Source organism: Sciurus carolinensis, chromosome X, assembly GCF_902686445.1.
Source record: "Sciurus carolinensis chromosome X, mSciCar1.2, whole genome shotgun sequence".
Taxonomy (NCBI): Eukaryota; Metazoa; Chordata; class Mammalia; order Rodentia; family Sciuridae; genus Sciurus; species Sciurus carolinensis.
The window spans coordinates 115,910,981-115,933,503 of NC_062232.1; the positions used below are offsets into that span (position 1 = coordinate 115,910,981).

At 44.3% G+C, this 22,523-nt stretch overlaps 1 protein-coding gene across 2 annotated transcripts; it reads left to right on the forward strand.

The window, feature by feature from the left end:
- Positions 1-763: 763 nt before the first annotated feature.
- On the forward strand, positions 764-11,916 carry Zic3 (Zic family member 3). 2 transcript variants are annotated; one of them, XM_047536269.1, is made up of 4 exons: positions 764-920; positions 1,117-2,340; positions 3,408-3,571; positions 4,396-6,597. In XM_047536269.1, the coding sequence occupies exons 2-4, from the start codon at positions 1,284-1,286 to the stop codon at positions 4,573-4,575; spliced, it is 1,401 nt and encodes a 466-aa protein (XP_047392225.1). In that variant the 5' UTR covers positions 764-920; positions 1,117-1,283; the 3' UTR covers positions 4,576-6,597. The 2 variants fall into 2 exon arrangements, with proteins under 2 accessions (XP_047392225.1, XP_047392226.1); XM_047536270.1 differs by lacking the exon at positions 4,396-6,597 and adding an exon at positions 11,540-11,916 and having other exon boundaries at positions 764-2,340.
- The last annotated feature ends 10,607 nt before the right edge of the window (positions 11,917-22,523 follow it).

Sequence of the window (22,523 nt, forward strand, 5' to 3'; positions counted from 1 at the left end):
TCAGACGGAAGTATAGGAGACCGGGTCTAATTGCAATCGTATCTTCGCGTTTGGGCCTCGTACCGCTGCCGCCAGCTGGGGACACAGGCAGCGAGCTGGCTCAGCCTGGGTCTGGGGTCTCGGGACATAGGCTCGTAGTGGTGTGTGGGGTGGAAGCAGCAGCTGGGCCAGGAGCACCGAACTGCTGCGCTCACGCTGGGATCTGCGCCCTGCGGCTACCGAGGAAGAATGTTCTCAAGGTGGTGAGGTTGCGGGGGGCCCAAGCAGAACTGGACATCGAGCGCCGCGCCTCCTCCGTCGGCGCGGCGGTGAGAAGGCTCCTCATAGGGCAAAGAGTTTCTTTAGCCAAAGCGGGTAAAGGGCGTGCGAGGGGTGCTTGGGGCCCGCCTGGGGCCCGCTTGGGGCCGAGGCGAAGTCACAGAGAGGCCCAGCTCCGCCCCGCCACTTGCCGGCTGAAGCCTGGCCCCAGCTCCCCACAGCCGCGCAATCCCCGCGGAGCCCACTCGCGGACGCCAGGCAGCCACCGCCTCACCTGCCAGGCGCCCGGCAGCTGCCCAATCAGCTGCGGTCGCTCTACCCCGGCTGCCATGTTCTCCGCTCTCCGTTGTCAATCAGTGTGGCGGTGGCCAATGGGCGGCCCGGCCGGGGGTCAGGTGACCGTAGGCCAGCTGGCTCCCCATTGGCGCGCGCCGCCCGGCCTCCCGCTCGGTTTATGTGAGAGGAGTGAGTGATTGACTTTATCAGTCCAAGGACATTACTCTGGAGGCGAAGAGGCTGGGACTTGAGAGGGGAGCGGCGAAGATCGAGCCTGCCTGCTGCCCGCTGCCCGCCCGCCGGCCGCGATCGGGCTCCGCTATTTGGCGTGGCCCAGCCGAGAGGCCGGTACCCAGCCTCCTGGCCCCGCGGTTCCGCGCTCTCGGGTAGAGGAGGGGTGCCCGGGACAGGATTGGCAAACCCCGCCCTCCACTTATTATTTAGCTTATTTTTCTTTGTGCGCTCCTGTTAGTTTGTTAAACCAGATCTACTCCCAGAGTCTTTTCTCCTCCCTCCTCCTTTTCCCTCAAATCCACACCCCCCCCTTTTTTTCTTCCCCTCCTCCCTCCTATCCCTCTGCAGGAGACTCTCGCAGAGACGGAAAGTTGCGGCTCCTGGTAGCGCCTTGGTGGTGTCCCAGTTGTATCCAGCCGCCGCCATCCCTACGACACTACGGCACTTCGAAAATCTCCCTCGCCTGCACCCTTGCTCACTTAAACCGGATCGCCCGTGTTCAGAACGCCCCACCTATGACGATGCTCCTGGACGGAGGCCCGCAGTTCCCCGGGCTGGGAGTGGGCAGCTTTGGCGCTCCGCGCCACCACGAGATGCCCAACCGCGAGCCGGCGGGCATGGGGCTGAATCCCTTCGGGGACTCAACCCACGCTGCCGCCGCCGCTGCTGCCGCCGCTGCCTTCAAGCTCAGCCCGGCCGCGGCACACGATCTATCTTCCAGCCAGAGCTCGGCTTTCACGCCGCAGGGTTCGGGTTACGCCAACGCCCTGAGCCACCATCACCACCACCATCACCATCATCATGCCAGCCAGGTACCCAGCTACGGCGGCGCTGCCTCGGCCGCCTTCAACTCCACGCGCGACTTTCTTTTCCGCCAGCGCGGCTCCGGGCTCAGCGAGGCAGCCTCGGGAAGCGGGCAGCACGGGCTCTTTGCTGGCTCCGCTAGCAGCCTGCACGCTCCAGCTGGTATTCCTGAGCCCCCTGGCTACTTGCTCTTTCCGGGGCTGCATGAGCAGAGTGCTGGGCACCCGTCGCCCACAGGGCACGTGGACAACAACCAGGTCCACCTGGGGCTGCGCGGAGAGCTGTTTGGTCGTGCTGACCCGTATCGCCCGGTGGCCAGCCCGCGCACGGACCCCTACGCCGCCAGCGCTCAGTTTCCTAACTATAGCCCCATGAACATGAACATGGGAGTGAACGTGGCGGCCCACCACGGGCCGGGCGCCTTCTTCCGTTATATGCGGCAGCCCATCAAGCAGGAGCTGTCGTGCAAGTGGATCGATGAGGCTCAACTAAGCCGGCCCAAGAAGAGCTGCGACCGGACCTTCAGCACCATGCATGAACTGGTGACGCATGTCACCATGGAGCATGTGGGGGGCCCGGAGCAGAACAACCACGTCTGTTATTGGGAGGAGTGCCCCCGCGAGGGCAAGTCCTTCAAGGCGAAGTACAAACTGGTCAACCATATCCGAGTACACACGGGCGAGAAGCCCTTCCCGTGCCCCTTCCCGGGATGCGGGAAGATTTTTGCCCGCTCTGAGAACCTCAAGATCCACAAGAGGACCCACACAGGTAAGGGGGAAGACAGGTGGGTGAGGGTTCACCAGGGGCACCCCGCTACCGAGCGGACTTGGAACGCAGGGTACGGGGGTGGACGCCAAGAAGGAGGGGCGGCGCCCCGCCGAGGCCGTTCCGAAATGAAGCGCTGTCAGTGCCCCTCTACCCCGGCCCATCCCGACCAGAGGCACTTTTGCCCAGTTCTAACTGATCGGGCAGACTGCTCTGCAGTCTCAGGAACTAACTGGGACCTTCTCGCGCCCAGGAACAAACTGGCGCCGCCTCTTTTTGTGTCCCTTTCTGGGTTACTATGAAGAGACTCCGAATGTGTTGAGAGCGTATTGCTTACAAGCGATTTAGCCTCTCGGCACACATTCGAGGAAGGCAACCATAGAAATGCTAATGAAAACTAACTTTCGGATACTTCCGCTCTTTTTTTCACTTGATTGGCACATCTCCTAATTAAATGACTGATACTTTTGTCAAACTATTTTTATTTGGAGTTCCAGGTTCAGTTCTGTCCTCCGGGAAGAAAGCTAAAGTAGAAAAGGCACCACAGTTCCGTGGCTTGTTCAGAGCATCTTGTAAAACTGTCTATACCCCCCTGGATTTATGTCTTTTTTCTCTTTTCGGACATTAAGTACCACTACCCAGGCTTTTTAATACTGGACTTGGCAAAACCGCTACATTTGAAAGAGGCAAATTAAAAGGTACAAAGAAGCGGCTGAATGGGATTGTCCCATCCCTGATCCATTGTCCCGCCGGGCTCGGTTACATCGCCGTGGTGGTGGCTGAACATGGCCCGGTGGAGTGGAACCACAAGTTGGGGGAAACTTCTGAGGAGCCAGGAGCTTTCTTGTCCTGCGAGAACAAAGGGATGATCAGGTTCTGGGCCGGCCCTGCCCCACTCCCGCCCCGGACCATCTCTCCCCAGCCTAGCGGGTTCAACCCACACTCTCCATTTTTCTCCAGGGAAAAGCGATGCCCCAGCCTCTCCAGGAAGACTGCTGGGCACTCAGTGTCGCACTGGGAAGCCCCCGGCCCTGACTATTTTCTCTCTCTTGCATTTTTACATTTTGCAGGTGAGAAACCTTTCAAATGTGAATTTGAAGGCTGTGACAGACGCTTTGCCAACAGCAGCGACCGCAAGAAGCACATGCATGTGCACACCTCGGATAAGCCCTATATCTGCAAAGTGTGCGACAAGTCTTACACGCACCCGAGCTCCCTGCGCAAACACATGAAGGTAATTACCTCTTTATTAGCGGTCGGCGGTTTGTAAACACCCGGCCCGACACTGGGCCGCGGAACGGAAGCGTCCGCGCTGCCAACCCTCTGTCCTCCACGTTAAATCCGATTTGCTGCAGCGGTGACACCTTGAACCCATTTTGGGGATGGGGGGCAGGAGAGAGCAGAGTTGGGAGGGGGAGAGAGTGGAGGAACTATCAGTTGTTTACTGGGAAGCTCTTAGCCGAGCTCGCCAGGGCTTGAAGCTGCAGTGGCCGCCTCTTACCGGCTCAGCCTGCGCTGGGAATGGAGAGTGGCCGCGCCGAACCCGGGGGAGGGTCGTTCATTTGCTTTTCGGCTTTGGGTAAAACAATAGGGCCGAAGAGCGCGGTCTGATTCCCACACATTTGTCTAAGACTTGGCAGGCAGCGCCCAGGCCCCTGTGCCACTCTCCTCTATACCTGCTTTCCCAAGCCGGAAGCGGCTGGGTGAAACCTGGGCTGGGAGTGACTATTTTATGGGGCCCCTCGGAGTAACTGCTTACCCACTCCATGCACGGAGTCAGCATATTTGAAGTGGCATGACTAAAATGGAGTGCTTTATTCCTTTTCCATAATGCCTGTCTTAGTATGGAACCTCGTTTTTTGGCGAACATGTCCAGGTTTTGTAGACATGGGTAATATGGAAAATAAAAGCAAAACAACAACAACAAAAAAAAAACGTTTCTCCTAAGTGGGTCACTGGGCGGTCTTGCTCTTACAGTGCTCAAATTCTGCTCTTGTTTTTGCTTGCACATTGCCAGTTGGAATTATATTCATTATAATATATACATGTTAATTTTAGGTTCATGAATCTCAAGGGTCAGATTCCTCCCCTGCTGCCAGTTCAGGCTATGAATCTTCCACTCCACCCGCTATAGCTTCTGCAAACAGTAAAGATACCACTAAAACCCCTTCTGCAGTTCAAACTAGCACCAGCCACAACCCTGGACTTCCTCCCAATTTTAACGAATGGTACGTCTGAGGACAACCAAAATGCATTTTAAAAAGAAAACTGAGACCAATCAGATGGAAATGGAGTTTTAAAGCAAGAGGCCATATATAGGGCTACATCTTGTTAATTGCAATTGTCCAGGAAGGTTTTGGGCAATATCCCAAAGTAGCCATGCCCTTTTCTCAGGATTAGAAAATACATTTTGGCATTTGAAGGATTTTTTACAAAATCTTTTCACTGCTTTTTTCTCCCCTTCCTCTTGCTCTCTGCATACCCCATTCTGAAACTCCTTCAGTTCATTTTAACATTTGTCCTGTTTCTTGAGGAAGTTATAGAAGGCTTGGTGGTGGTGATGTTAAAACTGATGGAAATTCTTCTTCGCCTTAGTGGTGATTGTTTAAACTCTCACAGTCTTAAACCATGCCAAAGTCCTGTTATGTCTTGAACTTTTTCTTCAAAGCATTACACTTGTGAATGTATCTTTGTCTAATGGGGTCGAAACTGTTCAGTATTTTTTCAGGCTGAGGATATGATGTTACTCTACACAGATTGTGACGTTTAGTATACAGTTGCCTTTTGTAATAACTTTTTTTTTGTAAATACATATCCGTTGATGCCATATTTATCGTTTGTAATTTAATTATTGCTGCAAGTGCCGGGAACTGAACAATATTTATGGATAAATGTTTTCTAACAAATTCTGTACAGCTTTTGATTATAACTGCTTTAGCATTAAAATTTTATTGTTTTGAAAGAAGAACACAATTTACAATTTTTGAACCACTGACTCTTTTCTCTTGTTTTGTAACAGCCTCCTTCTACAAAGAGGAGACATGGGCAAATTGAATCTTGTTTGTTGATATTTATAACTCACTCAGATCCCTTTTTTAATTGTTAAATTATTTTTCTATTGCAGTATAGATTCCTTACAGTGTCAGTTTCCATCTGGGAGGATCCTCTTTTCTTTATCTCTAGCTCAGATGGTTGTTTAACTGCGAGTTTAAATGTGTTTGTCCTGGATTTTCGGCATGCAAATCAAATATTACTGATCAATTCAGTTAGTGGCCATGACATCTCAATCTTGTACTTCAAAGACTGGGAAGCTGGATTTAATCATCCCTGCCCTACATATATAAACATAAGGTAACCTAATTAGCTTTATGTCCCTTAGTTCTTTATTACCTTACATAAAAATGAAAATTGTGGCAGGATGCATGTCTGTTCTATCTAGAGATCACCCATGTACCTATATACGTTTGTATCTATGAATTTATCTAATCTGCCTATCAAATCTATCTAGCTCTATATATTTTCAAAAGATAGTGTATGTCTGGAACAGTGGTGATGAGCAAGACCAGTTGAGCAGTGCTTACTTATGGTTAAAGTGCTTCTTAAAAGAACCATAGTTCATTTAAATATTGGAAGGCAAAGGCTGATTTGTTTGCTGTATATAGTTCAATTCATAATTATCACAATTTTTCATAACATTTATATAGCGGTGTAATAACTGCAGCAGTTCCAAAATGATACTATGGAAAGAAAACATTTGCAAAATATGTTATTTTTAAAGTTCATTATTTGTAGGCAAAGATGTTAAGAGCATTGTTTCCATTAAAATCAATAACAATGAAAAACGGTTGTTTGCTTTGTGATAAAATGTTAACAATCCATTTAATCTTCAGTGAAGCAACCTCTTTGGACAAACAGTTCTTTTTACAATGGTTCTGTGGAAAAGAAACTGATTACTATTTTGGGGGGTTGGAGTGGGTAGAGTGTTGAGATCTTTTTTATTAGGGTGCTGTTTGTTATTGAGAGTCCAATCTCTGCATGAATAACAGAAGGTGGAGATAAGGAATTGTAAAGTATTTAGAAATGTAATGAATAGGCTTAAGTACCTCTTTCTCTTTAAGGGGCAATGCTCTGAGTTTTTTGGTGGCAGTCAATTTGGTATTATATATAATCATTTTCAATTCTAGAATTTTGTTGATTGTTCTTTTTGAAGAAATAAAGTATTGGCACATCTTATTTATGTTATAACATTTTTGTATTTGGTGCCCAATATTTTTTTCATGTTCAAATAAATCAACCAAAAATTGAAATGCTTAGAGAATTTCTGATGATTAAAAGAAACTCTGATTCCCTGGATACAGTTGAAGCAATCTGTTTTGTTATCTGATCTTTGTCAACAGACAATTAATTATTGACAGTTTCTAATTGCAAATTGCTTTGGAGGCAATTTTTTGTTAGTGGAGAATGGGGTCTTTTGCACTTTAGTCCACCAATGTCCAAGGCTGTGAATGCCAGAAACAGAGAGATTGGGATGCCTACACTTGTGATGAGCAGGTAACCGGGTCAATCTACCTACCACTCCCTACCCAGACATTCCATTCTTGACCTTGACATTGAAGGTGCTGAACCAGATTCCTGTTTCAGGATTTTTTTCCTTCACTTCCAACTGGAGACCATTTTAAATGCTTAGCAAGTTTTCAGAAAGTGTATATTCATAAGACTAGCTCTGAATGTGTGCCATTGTGAAATAATAAGTGTGTGCTTTTCTTCTAACATGCAATGAACTTTCACAGTTCACTATTTTCTCCATGAGTCTCCCCCCCTCCCCCCCACCCATCCCCAACCTAACTTAACCTTAAAAGAAGATGGGCTGGGGCAAGATTCACTCAAAAACTTGCCTTCCCCAATTAGATATATTAAGTATCTCCTTACGAGACAGTTTCCTGTGTTCTTAGTTGCTTGAAATCACCATAAAAATTCACAGGAAAACATTGTGAATGTTCTAAAAGAGGAAGATGACAATTAAATAGCAATGATGATAACCAATATTAAGAGAATACAGAAGCTTTGCTCCTCTACATGATTACCTCTAGTTTGGGTACAGCAAATTTCTCAAAATTATGTCCTATGATCTCATTTTTCAAAGGACACATTAATTTTGTAGAAAACTTTATACAGATGTTCTTCCTCCCGTAATCTTTCTGGGAATGCACATTTACATTCTTGAATTTTCAGGAAACAACCTTAATAAGCACAAAAATCCCTCTCCCCGCAATAATGAATGCTACAGCTAGTAGTTGGGGCTAGGCTCTTAGTAATCTACTACTTATTTCCCTTCCTGCACCTGGTAGGACCTTTGTTAAAATCCATTATCTTTTTCAAAATGGGTGATTCCCACTGTTGGTGGGGAAAGGGGAGGAGGCCGTTCGCAGAGCTGTTTCCACGCAAGACAAGTCTGGCCTTCATCCAGTTGGGAAGGTTAAAGAGCAGGATCCAGGCTAAGGAGAGCAGTCGGTCTTAGCTACGACGAAGGTTGGAGACCTGCTCACAAAGGCTCCCTGGAAAGTTGTGTTCTGGACTTTCTCGCCCCTCCCCCCTTCTCCCCGCCTGATTTCTCTTTGCTTCTTTGCCTCTGGCTCCCTCTTCCCGTTTTCCCTCTAAGAAAATCTCCAGAAAACAAACGAGAGGAAGTCTAAGGGGGCTCTTAACACATTAAGTTTCTGAAAGAATCGCCATCAGTGTGCCCACACACTGAAGGACGTGTACCCTGGTTCTCCTGACACCTAGGCTGGTTTGCTCTCACAAGCCTCTTCCCTTCGAAGCCCAGGTCTCCAGTCGGACTTTGGCCCGGGACGCGGCCAGACGTTTCGGAAGTCGGGACAGTGGTCCGACAGTCCTCGGGCCCCTTGTCGGGACGTTCAGGATCCCTGTCCACACACCAAGTTCTTGCAAGTCCCGGTTGAGGCTCGGGCAGGGAGGAGGGGACCTCATTTCCTAGGGTCAATTCTCTCGAGGTCTCTGCCCGCTGACCCTTTGACCTCCACCTACAGGGCCCTTGGCGGCCGTAAGCCGGCGGTCGCCTGGGCTCCAAGGACGCTTCGCGCCCCATCGCCTCCCGGCCTCATTAGGCCGGCACGGCTGTAAAGCAGGAATCAGCCGCAGCCTAATCCGGACCTGGGGTCAATACGAGCCCAAACAATGGTGAGCTCCGAAGGCCACAGCGTAGCGCTGGCCGCAAACTTTGTGTTCAATTCATTTTTCTAAAGCGGTGGGGGTGGGGGCCGGGCGGGGAGGGTGGTACTCGTCGGCACCAAGGCCGCTCGCGGCTCCGGGGGTTCATCAGCGAGCGTTCTCGCCGGCGCTCCGGTATCTCCGCAGCGCCTGGGAAGGAGGGGGCCGCGAGGCCCCGAGCCCGGTTGGCAGCCCGAGCCGCAGCCCGAGGGCCGGCCCAAAGGGGGCCGCCCCCGCGCCGGGAACAGACTTTGAAGTGGGTTTTTAGCGCGCACGTGTGAGAGCCGGGCCAGGGCCTGAGCGGGGACCCGCTGGGAGGAAAGAGGAGGCTCCGGCCCAGGCCCCAACCCCTCCCCCGCTCCCCGTGGCTCCGGCCTTTTCAAGCCGCGGCCGGGGGTCGTAGGACTCCCCCCGCCCCCCCACTCCCGCGTCCACCGTGCGCAGGCGCACACCCCGCAGCCGTCGAGTCGGATTTTGCTGCGAGGGGGTGAGGGGGAGAGTTGAAAGCGGCTTTGCAGCGCCACGGCGGCCTCGGCTGAGCCGGGAGGGAGGGAGGGGAGCCGAGGGATGTGGGAAGGGGGGTTGGTTTGGGGGCGGCTCTCGAGTCGTGAACATGGCGGCCGGATGCGAACCCCCGCGGAGCGCAGCAAAACGCAGACCTACGGGCTGCCGAACTGTTGTGTCGTTTAAATTCCCTTGTTATTCCGCGGCTCTGGGCGCTCGCGGGAGAATGTAGGTCGTGGCGGTCGAACGCAGAATGGTTAGGAGGGGTGGAAAAAAAAAACGGAAGCGAAGAAGTTCTTCCTGGGCATTCTCGTGGGAAGTTGGCGTGCCCTTTTGGGGGTTGGGGTTCCCGCGGGACCTGGACGTAAAGCCCACCGCCGGCCACTTCACCCTCCTGGCCCAACTTGAAACATTTCCCCTTGGCGCTCACGGGTAGGGGATGCTCTTTCGAGTTACCCTGTCCCTGGGCGGGATTCCACAGCACCTTGGAGCCCCTAAAAATGCGCAAGCCCCTAAAAACACTTCTCGGGACAATGGCGGAGCCGGTGAGGAGGGGAGCGCCTAGGCATCCCTTCCAAATAAATTACCCCGACTTGTCAACAGACATGTGCCATTGGAGTTGGAACCCTACACGTTGCCCAGGCCCGGTTTTCTGCATATCTCATTAAAACGCTGTCCTCTGAAAATCGGCACTGTCGCAGCTTTTGTGTGCACCACAACAGCAAGTGGTCTTGGGGTAAGGGGGGGCACAATCCCGCAAACTTTTCATTCAGCTTTTGCTCAACTGCCTCAGTGCTTTGTGAAAGAAACCCCAGTAGCTCTGGGATCTCGAGCTCGTGTTTTCTCCGCAGAGAAAAAATGCCGCAGATTCACCTCCAGTTGTCTTTCGTGAGGGGGGAAAACTGTGAAATTTTTTTCGAAGTGTAGTGATTGACCCCCAGCTCCTCTAGGCAAATAAGCGGCATGAACTCTTCCTGGTTGCGGCATCGTGGAGACCAACAGCCGAACGAAAAGGCAACTCTCTTGGAGTTGCCCAGTGCCCAGCATTCGGGCTCCTCCTGAAGGTGTGGGGCAGTTCTCGAGGGCCACCTTGGGAAGGGCCCCAGGTGGGTGGGCAGGTCATTAGCCCGGCTGGCCCTGATCTGGGGGAAATCTGCAAAACAGTGCCTTTATCTGCAGAGAACAATTGATGGGGTTGTCTTTCCTCCTTTTCAGTGCACAAAGAAGACGGCTTTGGAGCAAGAATTTGGACTATGCATTTAAGTTGTCGTGCTTTGCATTGGAACCCCCGAGCAATTAAAATAAGCATGCCCTGTAGTATTTTCTGCCCTTTTCTTATGTATGATTTCAGCAAGTCAAAGGGACTGGAGCCTCTTCGGCCGTTTGGAAACTTGTTTTGAAATTGCCACCAAACTGATTTTTTTTTTTTTTTTTTTCTTTCCTGTGGGCGAAGTTTCCTTCCCGGGCTCGGCCACTACTCCCACCCCCTCAGTGGAATAGTGTATTGACATCTTTGAAAGATCAAAGGAAATAAATGGTGCTTGCTGTATACTTTATTTTTCCATGCTGTAGTTTGAACCCTGAGGTTTGAGCATTTTCCTGGTTGGCTCTTGATACCAGAAGTGTGGAAAACAAAAAGTTCATTAAACTGATAAAGCTTAACCAGTTGGGAGTTTGTCCCTTTAAGAATTACAGAGCCCGGATTGTCTAGTAAGTTGACTTTAAAATCAAGCTAAGATGCATTGGTGAACTGTTTCCCCTGGATACCTGCGGTGTTCCTGAGTCATTTGATAGGGTAAAACTGGTTGATTTTCTTAGGGGTTATGTGAATGGAATTTTGCAAAACTAGGCAAGTGATAAATTGGTAGAGCTCTTATATTTCTTTGAATGATGACTCCAAAGGGCACTTCTTACTGAGGTTTGGTTTCTATCATAACTATTGAAATGTACAGCTTGAAAAACACTCAGTTTGCAGGAAGCATTTAAAGAAGGGAGTGTTCAGATCACTGGGACTAATGGTAACTTTTAACATAGGAGCATAAATTCTTTGAAAATTAGAGAAACAACTGTTTTAAAACATCTATTCAAACTAAAGAAGATAACATCATTCTTTAAAAAGCATCTAACAGACCAAGCAATTTTGTATATTTTTAATCTGATAACAGTTCAACCTGTTTACTAATCTGGAGAGAATTGTAAGCTTTACAGCAACTATAAAAATAGCTTTCAACAGATGGCAAGTTTATAATGTCTGATCTCTAATAGGGTGTATACACTGTCTAATGTATTTGATGAAAATACAACCCATGGAAGGACCATTTGAACTTAAGGTGTTAAAAATCCAAGATTCCATCTTGCTCTATCACAAACTAGCATTTAAAACTGCATATCCGTGTAACATGACATTTTTCTGTGAAAAAGTGTGGCCTGTTTTGACCTATCTGCAGTTCATTTTTTGTTTTTTTGCCAGTGTTGTCCTGCTTGGTATCCGGGACAGTCTCTAATTCCTGACGAAGAACTTGATACTGACGTTGGTATGCAGCAGCCAGCCCTCCATAACACTACCTATCCTAAATGCAGGGTTAATGCCGAACCTACTGTGCAAGAAATGATTTACTGATGAGGTTTCAAAGAAAACCACATCAATTTGGATGTCTGTTACCTTGAAGTGATCATTTTAAGAGTAGTAGCTTCTTCCCTAGGTATAAAAAGACTATTTTCTTCTTTGGGTGTATTTTATTCTGTGTTGAGCAATCATTTGTGAAATGAAAAAGCAAAAAAAGCTCCCCCCCTCCAATTTAGGATTTATAAATGGGAAGATGGAGGTGAAGACTGGCCTAATTCATAACCCAGTATGCATTATCTCATGCATTGTTGCAAATCTTTTTCAAGTATCTGCATTCCACATGTAGAACTGCAGTGTTTAAAACTAGAAACATGAATACTTGGTTTGTTAATTTCACATGTTGATGTTCAAAAAAGCAATACCCAGGATCCCTGCAATTGTTGTTTGACTTCAATAAAACCATTCAAATTATTTTTGTGATTATTGTTTTATTACAGTGACAACTATAACCCCTAAATAATCTTGATTAACCTGTTGAATTGGGACAATTTATACTCTGTTCTCATTTTTCATGGTATCAAAATGCTAGCCTCTCACTGAGCAATCAACTAGGGGTAAACCCACTGACCAAATCCCAACCAACTGTTTTTGTTCTCTCAGTTCCCCCACCCAGGGGCTCAAGGCCAGGTGCTGGGGAGGTCAGGCAAGAATTCAGAGGCAAGGATCGATTGAGTGATTAAAAGGAAGGAATAGAGGCAGGAGTTTGGAGGGAAAAAAAGGGTATTTGAACACCACTGTTTTGCTGAGAAAGAAAAGGAAAGACCAAGCTGAAGATAATCTCAAAAGTGGCATCCGGGGCTGGGATTGTTGCTCAGTTGGTAGAGCGCTTGCCTAGCACGTGTGAGGTGCTGGATTCGATCCTCAGCACCACATAAAAACAAATAAATAAAATAAAGGTATTGTGCCCATCTACAACTAAAAATATTTTTTAAAAAAAGTGGCATCCAGAAGTGCCTTGACGGTATTCCATGTATGTTATTCAGAAGCCCGGAAGTGGTATTTGGGACAGACAACTTGGCAACCATTGATTAGAACACTTACAGAATCATGGAATATAGGTGTTATTAAAATACAATTGTCATTAATTGTAGTGCTAGAGAAGATGAAGACACTTCAGAGAAATTCTTCAAACTCCAGATACTTGATTTCTGAAATTGAACATCTGTAATCGAATGTAATCTGTGAATGGCCGTCATTCTATTTATTTGGCATGATTATGCCTAGATGAAGTATTGCAAAATTGCAGCCTGATAGAATATATTGCTGTTGGATCTTTAGATCTAGTTTTATTAACATCTCTGGTATGTAGACTGATGAGACAGTAATTTTTAAGTAGTGGGGAAAGTGCTCATCTCCCTCTGATTCCTGTTGTTCATTTACATCAAGAATAGAAGAGCCAGTGAAGGAAGTCTGATTCTTTGGTTCTCAGCACCCTAACACTTGCCCTTTTTTTTAAATCACCCATAACAATGTTGGTAGATTTTTTTGTTTTGTTTTGTTTTGTTTTTAAGGACAAGAACTGAGTTCTTTCAGACAGGCAGTGGGGAATTATAATAGTTTTGTCGAAAAACTCTTTGGAAAGGTAAGATACACTGTTGTGCATGAGCCAGCTCCACTGCAATAATAGTACCTCCTAGGGTTGCTCTAAGGACTAAACAAGAAAAGGTCTATAAAGAGCCTGTCACAGAGTACAGAGTAGTTCCCGAACAAATGTTAATTCCCTTCTTTTCCCCTTGCAGGTAATTCTCGTTTTGTTCCTTTTGGGTAGTTTCCTATTTGTAATATTAGAGAATATCTTATTAAAACCATACAGTGAAATGTGGGGAAGAAAAAAAGAAGTGGTTTGTGCTGAGAACCAAAATCAATACAGTTTTCAGAAAATAGATGGAGATTTGGGGCATCTAAGAAATACTGCATTTCATAAGCATAATCATTAGATCAGGCATGTGGGTTTATGAACATAGCTATGAATATTTAAACACATAAAATTAAAATATTATTAAATGCCTATTGTTCATTATCTTCCAATGAATATACTTATTCTGAGACAAAAATAAGTTGTGTACTTAAAACCTGCAAACATGATAATTTAATGGTCTACTTTTAATTGGATAAAAATTTTACATTAGTCAACAACTTAATTCTTACATCAAAATTCAGTGACAATTTTACAATGTGAAAGTTGATACGTGTAACGAAAAGATTAAATCTTATGTCTTAAATTATTCAGTTTCCCCCCATTGAATTTATGTTAGTATTATGCGGGTGTGACTATAGAGTAATGAGACTGATTTTCTTCTGCAGCTTAGAAGCTAGCCCTGAAATCATTTCCAAAAGAGGTGTCCCAAGTTGTTTTGACCGATGTCAGCATCTTTATAGTAAGTTTAAGGACTCCTTAGGTGACGTTTTCATTTAAGACAAAAAAAGGAAAAAAGAAAAAACAAATAGCCACCAGTCTTAATACTTAACAGCCATACTTTTAGTTTCATTATGTTTTAAAGAGTTCCCTGATTATTTTATGTTAAAAAAAAAATTGAGACTTGGGACTGGGGATGTAGCGCAGTGGTAGAGTATGTGCTCAGCATGGGAGAGGCTGTGGGTTCAATCCCCAGCATTGCCAAAAGAAAAAAAAGTTACACTTTACTGCAAAAAAAAGTAGAAATATTGAGCATTATGAATTTTTTGTAGGTCTATTTATTCAGTAAACAAAACAAAGTTGGGCTTGGTGGTACATACCAGTAATCCCCGTAACTCAGGAGGCTGAGGCAGGAGGATCACAAGTTCCAGACAAGCTTCAGTGATTTGACAAGGACCTAAGCGACTTAGTGAGACCCTAGCTTCAAAGGACTGGAGATGTGGCTCCTGCGTTCAATCCCCAGTAGCAAAAAAAAGAAAAGAAGAGAAAAAACGCAACGCACACCTCTTCCCAGACCATCTGACTGGGAAGTTTCTTTCCTTCCCATGGGTTTTGGGGACTTTGAGATCCACAGAAAGGCTGTATTGCTGGATGATAATAAAGGCTTTTGTCCAGACACCAGAGGGATTTTTCATTATGACTTTTGTCCCTAGTTTGTTGCCTGCCCATTTCTTCCTGGCCTCATATGTATTCTGCCCATTAGATATGGGGTCAGCCATGTTAAACTTCCTTGAATCGTTGTTGGTTGTAACCGAGTATGAGCAAGGTTATAAGAAATATCCAGATTCAAAATGAATGTCTCTGTCTCATGCAGTGCTATCGTACCACTCGTGGCTGGCTGCCTGGCCCTGTAGGAGAGATCTCACCAAATCCCAGAGGTCAAGTCGATCAGCACAGCATTTTCCCTTAGAACAGGAGACAAGAGAATACCCTCAGAGCCTGAGAAGTGCATCTGCTCCTGTTGTCCTTTTTAATTTTTTTTTTAATCAGGTCCTCAGAAACTTCATTGGTGAAATGATGAAAATGTTATAGCCAACAATTTCCTCTGTAAACCCCAAGTCAACAAGAAAAAACTATTTGTGGTACAATCCAGGCTATGAAAATTGTTCATAAATGATTCCCTAATGTTACCTAGTCAGAACATAACACGGAAAAACCACACTCATATCTTGTAGCTAATCACCAACAGAGTATGTAATTTGTTGGCCAGCCGATATCACTTCTTTGGAGACCTTACTATCCTTTGCAAAAAATACTTAGCCACACTGAGATGTGACACATTGGCTGCGGCGATCACTAAAAACAGAAGGTGTTTAGTTAACTTCTGACCAATGACATATTAAATGAAGACACTCAGTTGAGCATCAGTGATTTCAATTGACTCATCAATCGCCAGCATCTAGCTGCCATCATGTTTCACTTTGCTAACAAGCTGATATCCCACATCTGATACCAACAACTCAGGTCCTTCAAACAAATGACATGTTTGATAAAGAAATCTTTTCAAAATCATTATGCACTTCAGCATTTGTCTTTTCTTCTAGCATAGCATCTGCGCATCTGTTCCATCAGACGTCTATTCCTTGATCATTTCTGAGCCTTCCATGATTTTTGAGCTTGATTCGCTGTTATCTCAGGGATGGAAAATGAAGCTTCTTCCATTGAATGTTACGTTACTGAACACTGAAGCACAATCTTTCTGTCCAAGGCACTAGATTTAATCTTGTGAACAAGACTGCAAGGAGGCATCCTCGTAAGACTTTCTGATAAGACCATGTTGTGAAAGAAATTGAGTGGGGAAGGAGAATGAAGTCCTAATTTAGGAAAAACATTAAGGACATTTTTTTTGTCATCTTTGTTATGGGTTCTTGAAACTTCACACCGATTTCAGTGTTGCAAAGCTTCAGAGCTGCAAGGCATCTCTCTGAACCGGTGAAATGAAAAATTACATGGTTCAACTGGTAAAAATGGATGCAATTCATTCACTAGAGAGCTCTGCTTAACTGCATAATTTGCTTATATGCATAGAACTGAGGAAGTCTTAATCTCTGATTTGCATGTGTCTGGGTTGCATGCATCTGGCTCCATTAGATTCCCTGTAATTGCATATTGACTAATTGCATAATACAGCTATTTTAACACTGAATTTAAACCCTAATGCTGCTATTAACAGTGTAATCAGTTTGGATAAGTGAATAGTAGAAATATACTCCATGAAAATTAGAATGCAAGACAATAACCACTTCTGTATTTTAAAAGAAAAAAGTTTAGAAGCACATTTGAGAGCTGAAGGAATGGCTCAGTGGTAGAGCACTTGCATAGTATGTGTGAGGCCCTGGGTTTGATTCCCAGCACTGCAAAACACACACACCCAAAATACATGTGTGTTACCAAAAAAAAAAAAAAGTCAGTATGGTTTTCTTTCTTCTTCTCCTTTTTTTTTAATGTGTGTGTGTGTGTGTGTGTGTGTGTGTGTTTGTGGTGTTGGGAATTGAACCCAGGGAGGCTCTACCACTGAGCCATTTCCCCAGTCCTTTTCATTTGGACCCAGGGCCTCCCTAAATTACTGAGGCTCGCCTGGAACTTTCCATCCTTCTGCTTCAGCTTACTTGAGTCAATGGGATTGCAGGAGTGTGTCACCAAGTCCAGCCAGGATAGTTTTCTCTTAGACAACTATTAAGTCAGAAAATAAATCATAATGGATAAATGCCAAATCTTGATGCACAATAAATATTTCATGAAATCTTCATTTGCTTCTATGTATTATAAATTGAGCATCGCTATACAGTATAAATATGTTAATTAAAATTAAATCAGTCTGAAAAGGTAATTATGCATTTGTTTTTAATTTGCACTCATTTCTTTAAGTGTATGGCCTTAGGCATTTTTTTGTTGTTGTTGGGATGAGGGAGAGTCCCTTCTATAGCCTGCAGTGATTGAAACTCAGGGCATATGTGGTGGTCAATAAAGGATCTGTGGCTGTGTATACACATATATACATTAGCCTAGATTAAAAGTACACATTCAAGTAGTCTGGTGTTCAAAACATGTCTCTGGTAGTCAGGAAAGAGAATTTCGTAGGTAAAGTGGACAATAAAGTCCATCTCTTCAGAGCTTGAAAAATGTAACGACTGCTCTGGGAAAGTGTATACTGAGTGACTCAAATATTTATGGTAGATTTTTGTTTGTTTTTGTTTTTGGTACCAGGGATTAAACTCAGGGGCACTCGACCACTGAGCCATACCCCAGTTCTTTTTTATGTTTTATTTAGAGACAGCGTCTCACTGAGTTACTTAACGCCTTGCTAAGTTGCTGAGACTGGCTTTTGAACTCAGTATCCTCCTGCCTCAGGCTCCCAAACTGCTGGGATTACAGGTGTGCACCACCCAGCTGATTATGGTAGATTTTTTTAAAGTGTTGTTTGGAATGAAAGACATAGGGATCCTCATTGATCCTCACGTTGGGTTTTGGCCTCAAGCTTGTGTGTGTAGGCCCATTTTTCTTTACTTCTGTCACGGGCTTCCCCTTCCTCTTTTTTTTTTTTTTTGTGGTGCTGGGGATTTGAACCCTGGGCCTTGTGCTTATGAGGCAAGCACACTACCAACTGAGCTATATCCCCACTCCTCCCCTTCCTCTTTAGTGGTTAAATTCATGGCACAATGCAAGGACCGTTCCAGGAACTTCTTTAGTTTAAGTTTTCTTTTTTATTGAAATTTTCTTAGTTGCAGATGGACACAATACTTCCATTTCTATGTGGTGCTGAGGATTGAACCCAGTGCCTCACACGTACTAGGAAAGTGCTGTACCACTGAGCCACAGCCGCAGCCCCTAGTAAGTTTTGAAGAATATTCACAGGGAACACTCTCACTACATTCCTCCTTAAATTCATTAGACATTCCACAAACTCTGAGGGTAGTTCTATCTAATGGAAGCTTAGTCATCAGTCATGTCAATAATCATTCAATATTAGTCATGAAGTTATTATGTACATTTAAACTGGGTAATTTATTGAATCAACTGGATGTTTTGCCACTGTATAGAGACAACAGCTTGCTTTCTTTTTTTGTTTTATTTTGTTTTGTTTCTTTGTTTTTTGAGATACGTGTCTAGCTAAGTTGCTGAGGCTGGCCTTGAACTTGAAATCCTCCTGCCTCAGCCTCCTGAGAGCAGGGATTGCAGGTGTGGGCCACCACACCCAGCTTCACACTTTTTTTTTTAACACACAGCTATTTAGATAACTTCTTAACTTTTGACTTCATTTTTGTCCATATAAACATTGCTATAGGCCAGGAGGCTGAGGCAGGAAAATTTTAAGTTCAAGGCCTACCTCGGAAACTCAGTGAAACTGTGTCTCAAAATAAAAAAATAAAAAGGATTGGAGATGTCAGTGGTAGGGGACCTCTGGGTTCAATCCCTAATACCAAAAATAAATGAATGAATAAGGGGAAAAAAGTGTGGATTTTGGGGCCTGTAATACCAGGTACTCTCCAGGCCGAAGACGGAGGGTAGAAAGTCCCAGACCAGCCCAGGCAACTTAGATTCCAGCTCAAGATAAAATTGTGTTTATTTTATTTATTTATTATTAATTTTTTGCTACTGGGGATTGAACCCAGGAGCACTACCACTGAGCCACATCCCCAGTTCCCCTCCCCTTTTTAAAATTTTGAGACAGGGTCTCCCTAATTTGTTGAGTTTGGCGTTGAATTTGTGATTCTCCAGCCTCAGCCTTCCCAGTTGCTGGGATTACAAAGGTGCACCACCACACCTGGCTCAAAATTTTTAAAAAGTGCTGGAACTGGGGATATAGCTCAGTTGGTACAGTGCTTGCCTCGAAAGCACAAGGCCCTGGGTTCAGTCCCTTGCACCGCAAAAAAAAAAAAAAAAAAAAAAAAAAAAGTGCTGGAACTGGAGCTCAGTGGTAGAGTGCTTGCCTGGCATGTTTTAGGCCCTGGGTTCAATACTCAGTACTGAAAAAAAGTGAAGTTTACACCTACTATATGCTTGAGTTGGTGCAATGTCCACCAATAAATGAGTATTGAATGAATGAATGAATGTCTTAAGTTTGTTTTCATGGAACATACTGTGTACCTTAGTTGATGTTTTATTTTTGATTATTTATATATTTCCACAGAATTATGATAGTAACAGTTTAGCCTGACATGTGGGCTATGGGTCACCTATACCAAAATTCCTTGAACTGAGCATAAATAAATGAAAACAACTTCATCTTGCTGTTAGACAATGGTTCCAGGTGAATCTGCTATGATAGTTTAGAACTAGTGTTTTTTAAAAAAATGACAAAAATCAAAATTCCTGAATCTTTACTACCCATTTAGCTACTTGTTCACTGGTAATGTTTAAGACTCAGTATATCCAAATGGTCTGTTCAATTGGCAAACTACAAAATGACTTTTGTCTGAAGCAATTTTTTTCCAGTAAGAGCAGTTGTCTCAAATCTTTTTACCTAATTTTGCCAATGTTACCTGCCAACCACTCAGAGACGCATAGATGTAGATCTGGGGACAAATTGGTATCCGCAAGCAGGGGGTAGATTCCTCAGCATGTGTTTGTTTGATTTAACATTTAACTTAAATGCAAAACCCAAGCCTTTTGCTATTTCTGATCATTTCCCATTTATTATGCCAAAAGTCCTCCTCCAGGTTTCTGCAGCTTTCTGTGTCAATGATCATGACATATTAAAAATGGTAACATTATAAATACCGTGCTGTCTTGCACATTCCTAGCACTTCCTGAATCGGAAAATAATGCCCTTGCTTTTTCTGTAATGATTAAGAACGATAATTCTTTCACATTCCCCTCTCTCTATTAGACAGACTTTACAGCAGTGTTAGGTAGAAGGAAAAGTCAGTTCTAAAGTTAACTTTTCTCATTATGGGTGCTGAAAGGATTTTTTTTCCTCTTATGTTCAAGAAAATACTTGTTTGAATGCAGCAAGCAGAGATCCTTCCTTCGTTCATGTGCATTTTCTGAGGAACAGAGTAGTTTCTGCTGCGTCTTTTCAATACAGGCAGTTTCGACTAATAATGAGCTATGTACCAAAATGTCCTTTTTAAATATTAGCTTATTTTAAACTCACCATGTATTTCTCCATAGAATCAGTGATAGGCAGGACCCCTTGGATTAACTTCACAGAAAGTTTATTTTGTTCTCTGATTAAAGTATAACTCACAATGTAGTCAGATGATGGTATCATAACCAAGTGGTTATGTATGGTGGTGCCCCAGTGTAATACCAGTTGAGGCAGGAGGATGGCAAGTTCAAGGACAGCCTCAGCAATTTAGTGAGGCTCTGTTTCAAAATGAATATTAAAAGGGCTCCGTGGTAGGTAGAGTGCTTGCCTAGTATGCTGGAGGCTCTGTGTTCCAGCTCCACACTCACACACAGACTGGCTTTGTAAGGTAGCATCATCTCTTTTCATAAACCACACCTGGCCACCCCCTCACCCCCGACAGTTCTTCTATTTTTCTTTGTAAAGCTCCCTCTTATCTCAGTTTAAAGCTTGGTTTCCAAGTCAGATGTGAAGTAAACCAACAAAAGTTAGATAATAATGGAAGAGCAAAGGGAAATTATTTTAGGAGGAATCAGTTATTTTTCACTCCAACAAAGAAACATAGCTTTGTGTTTTTATTTTAGCATTTAGCAATCATTTTTACTCTCCCAAACAAAAACTGAACTCTCCACCATGCATTAGTATTTTTGTCTCATGCACTCTCAACGGATACATTTTCTCCAAACAGCACGTTAATTCCTATCAAGTCTCTTCTATCTTGAGGACAAAGTACGATAATGTTTACATAAATAGTATTTGCAGAAAAGAATTGCACCAAATCAGAAAGCAAGTCCTATTTTTGTCTGTGGCTCCTGACTTTTTTAGCTCTTAAAAAAAAGTTACCATTTCCTGAGAACGTTTTGAGTGCATTATTTACTTAAATGTCAAGTCAGCCAAATCCAGCTCATCTAATCAGAGTGGCGCAACCTGTAATGCAGTTAGTTGCAGACTTCCTAATTTTAGGCTAATTCTGTAAATCTTCCAATCTTCCCATTTTTTATACCTGTTAGTCCTGTTTTTTTTTTTTTTTTTTTTTAATTGTACTTGGGATTGAAACTAAGGGTGCTTTACCACTGAACTACTTCCCTTTTTCTTTTTCGTTTGAGACAGGGCCTCCCTAAGTTGCTGAGGCTGGCCCCGAATTTGTGATCCTCCTGCCCCAGCCTCCTGAGTCTCTGGGGTTATAGGCATGTTCCACTGTGCTGGCTAATCACAGCAATTTTTTTAAATAAATCAAATAGTGAAATAAATATGAATTCACCATAAATACTTGTCACTTAACTACAATCTGATGTTAAATAGAACATAGATATGATAAACCAGGGCCTTTCTAATAGCTTTGGAATTCTTACATCTTAAGAGATGCAATTGAAAGGTCACCTTTACAGGCAGCCTGTTGCTATGAAATCTTGTCCCTTGGATTCTGGAGAGGATTAGGAAGGTGAGCAACTGCTAATATTGTAAACTGGCCCCCTCCTTAGAGGAGCTACCTCCAAGTGTTTTCATTGGCAGTTTGTGAACTTCCCCGGATTTTTAAAGACTCCCCTTATTGTTCCATAAAATGCAGTTTCCTTTGTCTTTTCAGTTCCTTTTCTGCTGTTTTCAGAATAGGCCTTAAAAGTAAGATAAAAGCCTGATACTTTCCATCATAAAAAGTTGTAATGACAGGTCTCACTAATTAAAGTGTAACGATGGGAAGATGAGGCTTTCGGTTAGCTTTGTGTTGAATCTACAGCAGTATTTTCAAAAGCCCTAACTCGGAACATATTGGAGTACAACATCTTTAAAATATAAACAGTCACACATGGATTTGATTACAATATGCACACCAAGCGGAGGCACTGCACAGTAGGGCTTCCAGAATGCAGTAAAACAGGACAACTTCCCATTTCAACGCAAGCCTTTTCAGTCCTAGTCATTCTACTACTGGAATAGGAAAGACCCTAGGGAGAGTCGGAGGGGCCCTCTGAGGAGCCAGGCCCTATGCTAATTAGGAATGGTGAGGTCTCCTGAATTCCTTGGTATCAGAGAATGAAGTAGCGCATGTGTACCTTAAAAGCCTTCCCTCAATGGAAGAACACATCTTCATCCCTGGATTAATAATGTCGCAATTCCTTTCTTGTGGTTTCAGTACCCCCACAGTGTGCTTAGTGCATTATTGGAACATTGGATCTCAAGGGACCCAATATTTGAAACTATTGAAAGACATCTGATGTGTAAAACACAGTACATAGTCTTTGTTATGGGAGGGTCATAGGATAAAATTTGTATGAATAGCAACTAACCATGCTTCTGGAGATATAAAAATGAAAATAATCCAAAGAGCTCTAGAAAAAAATACA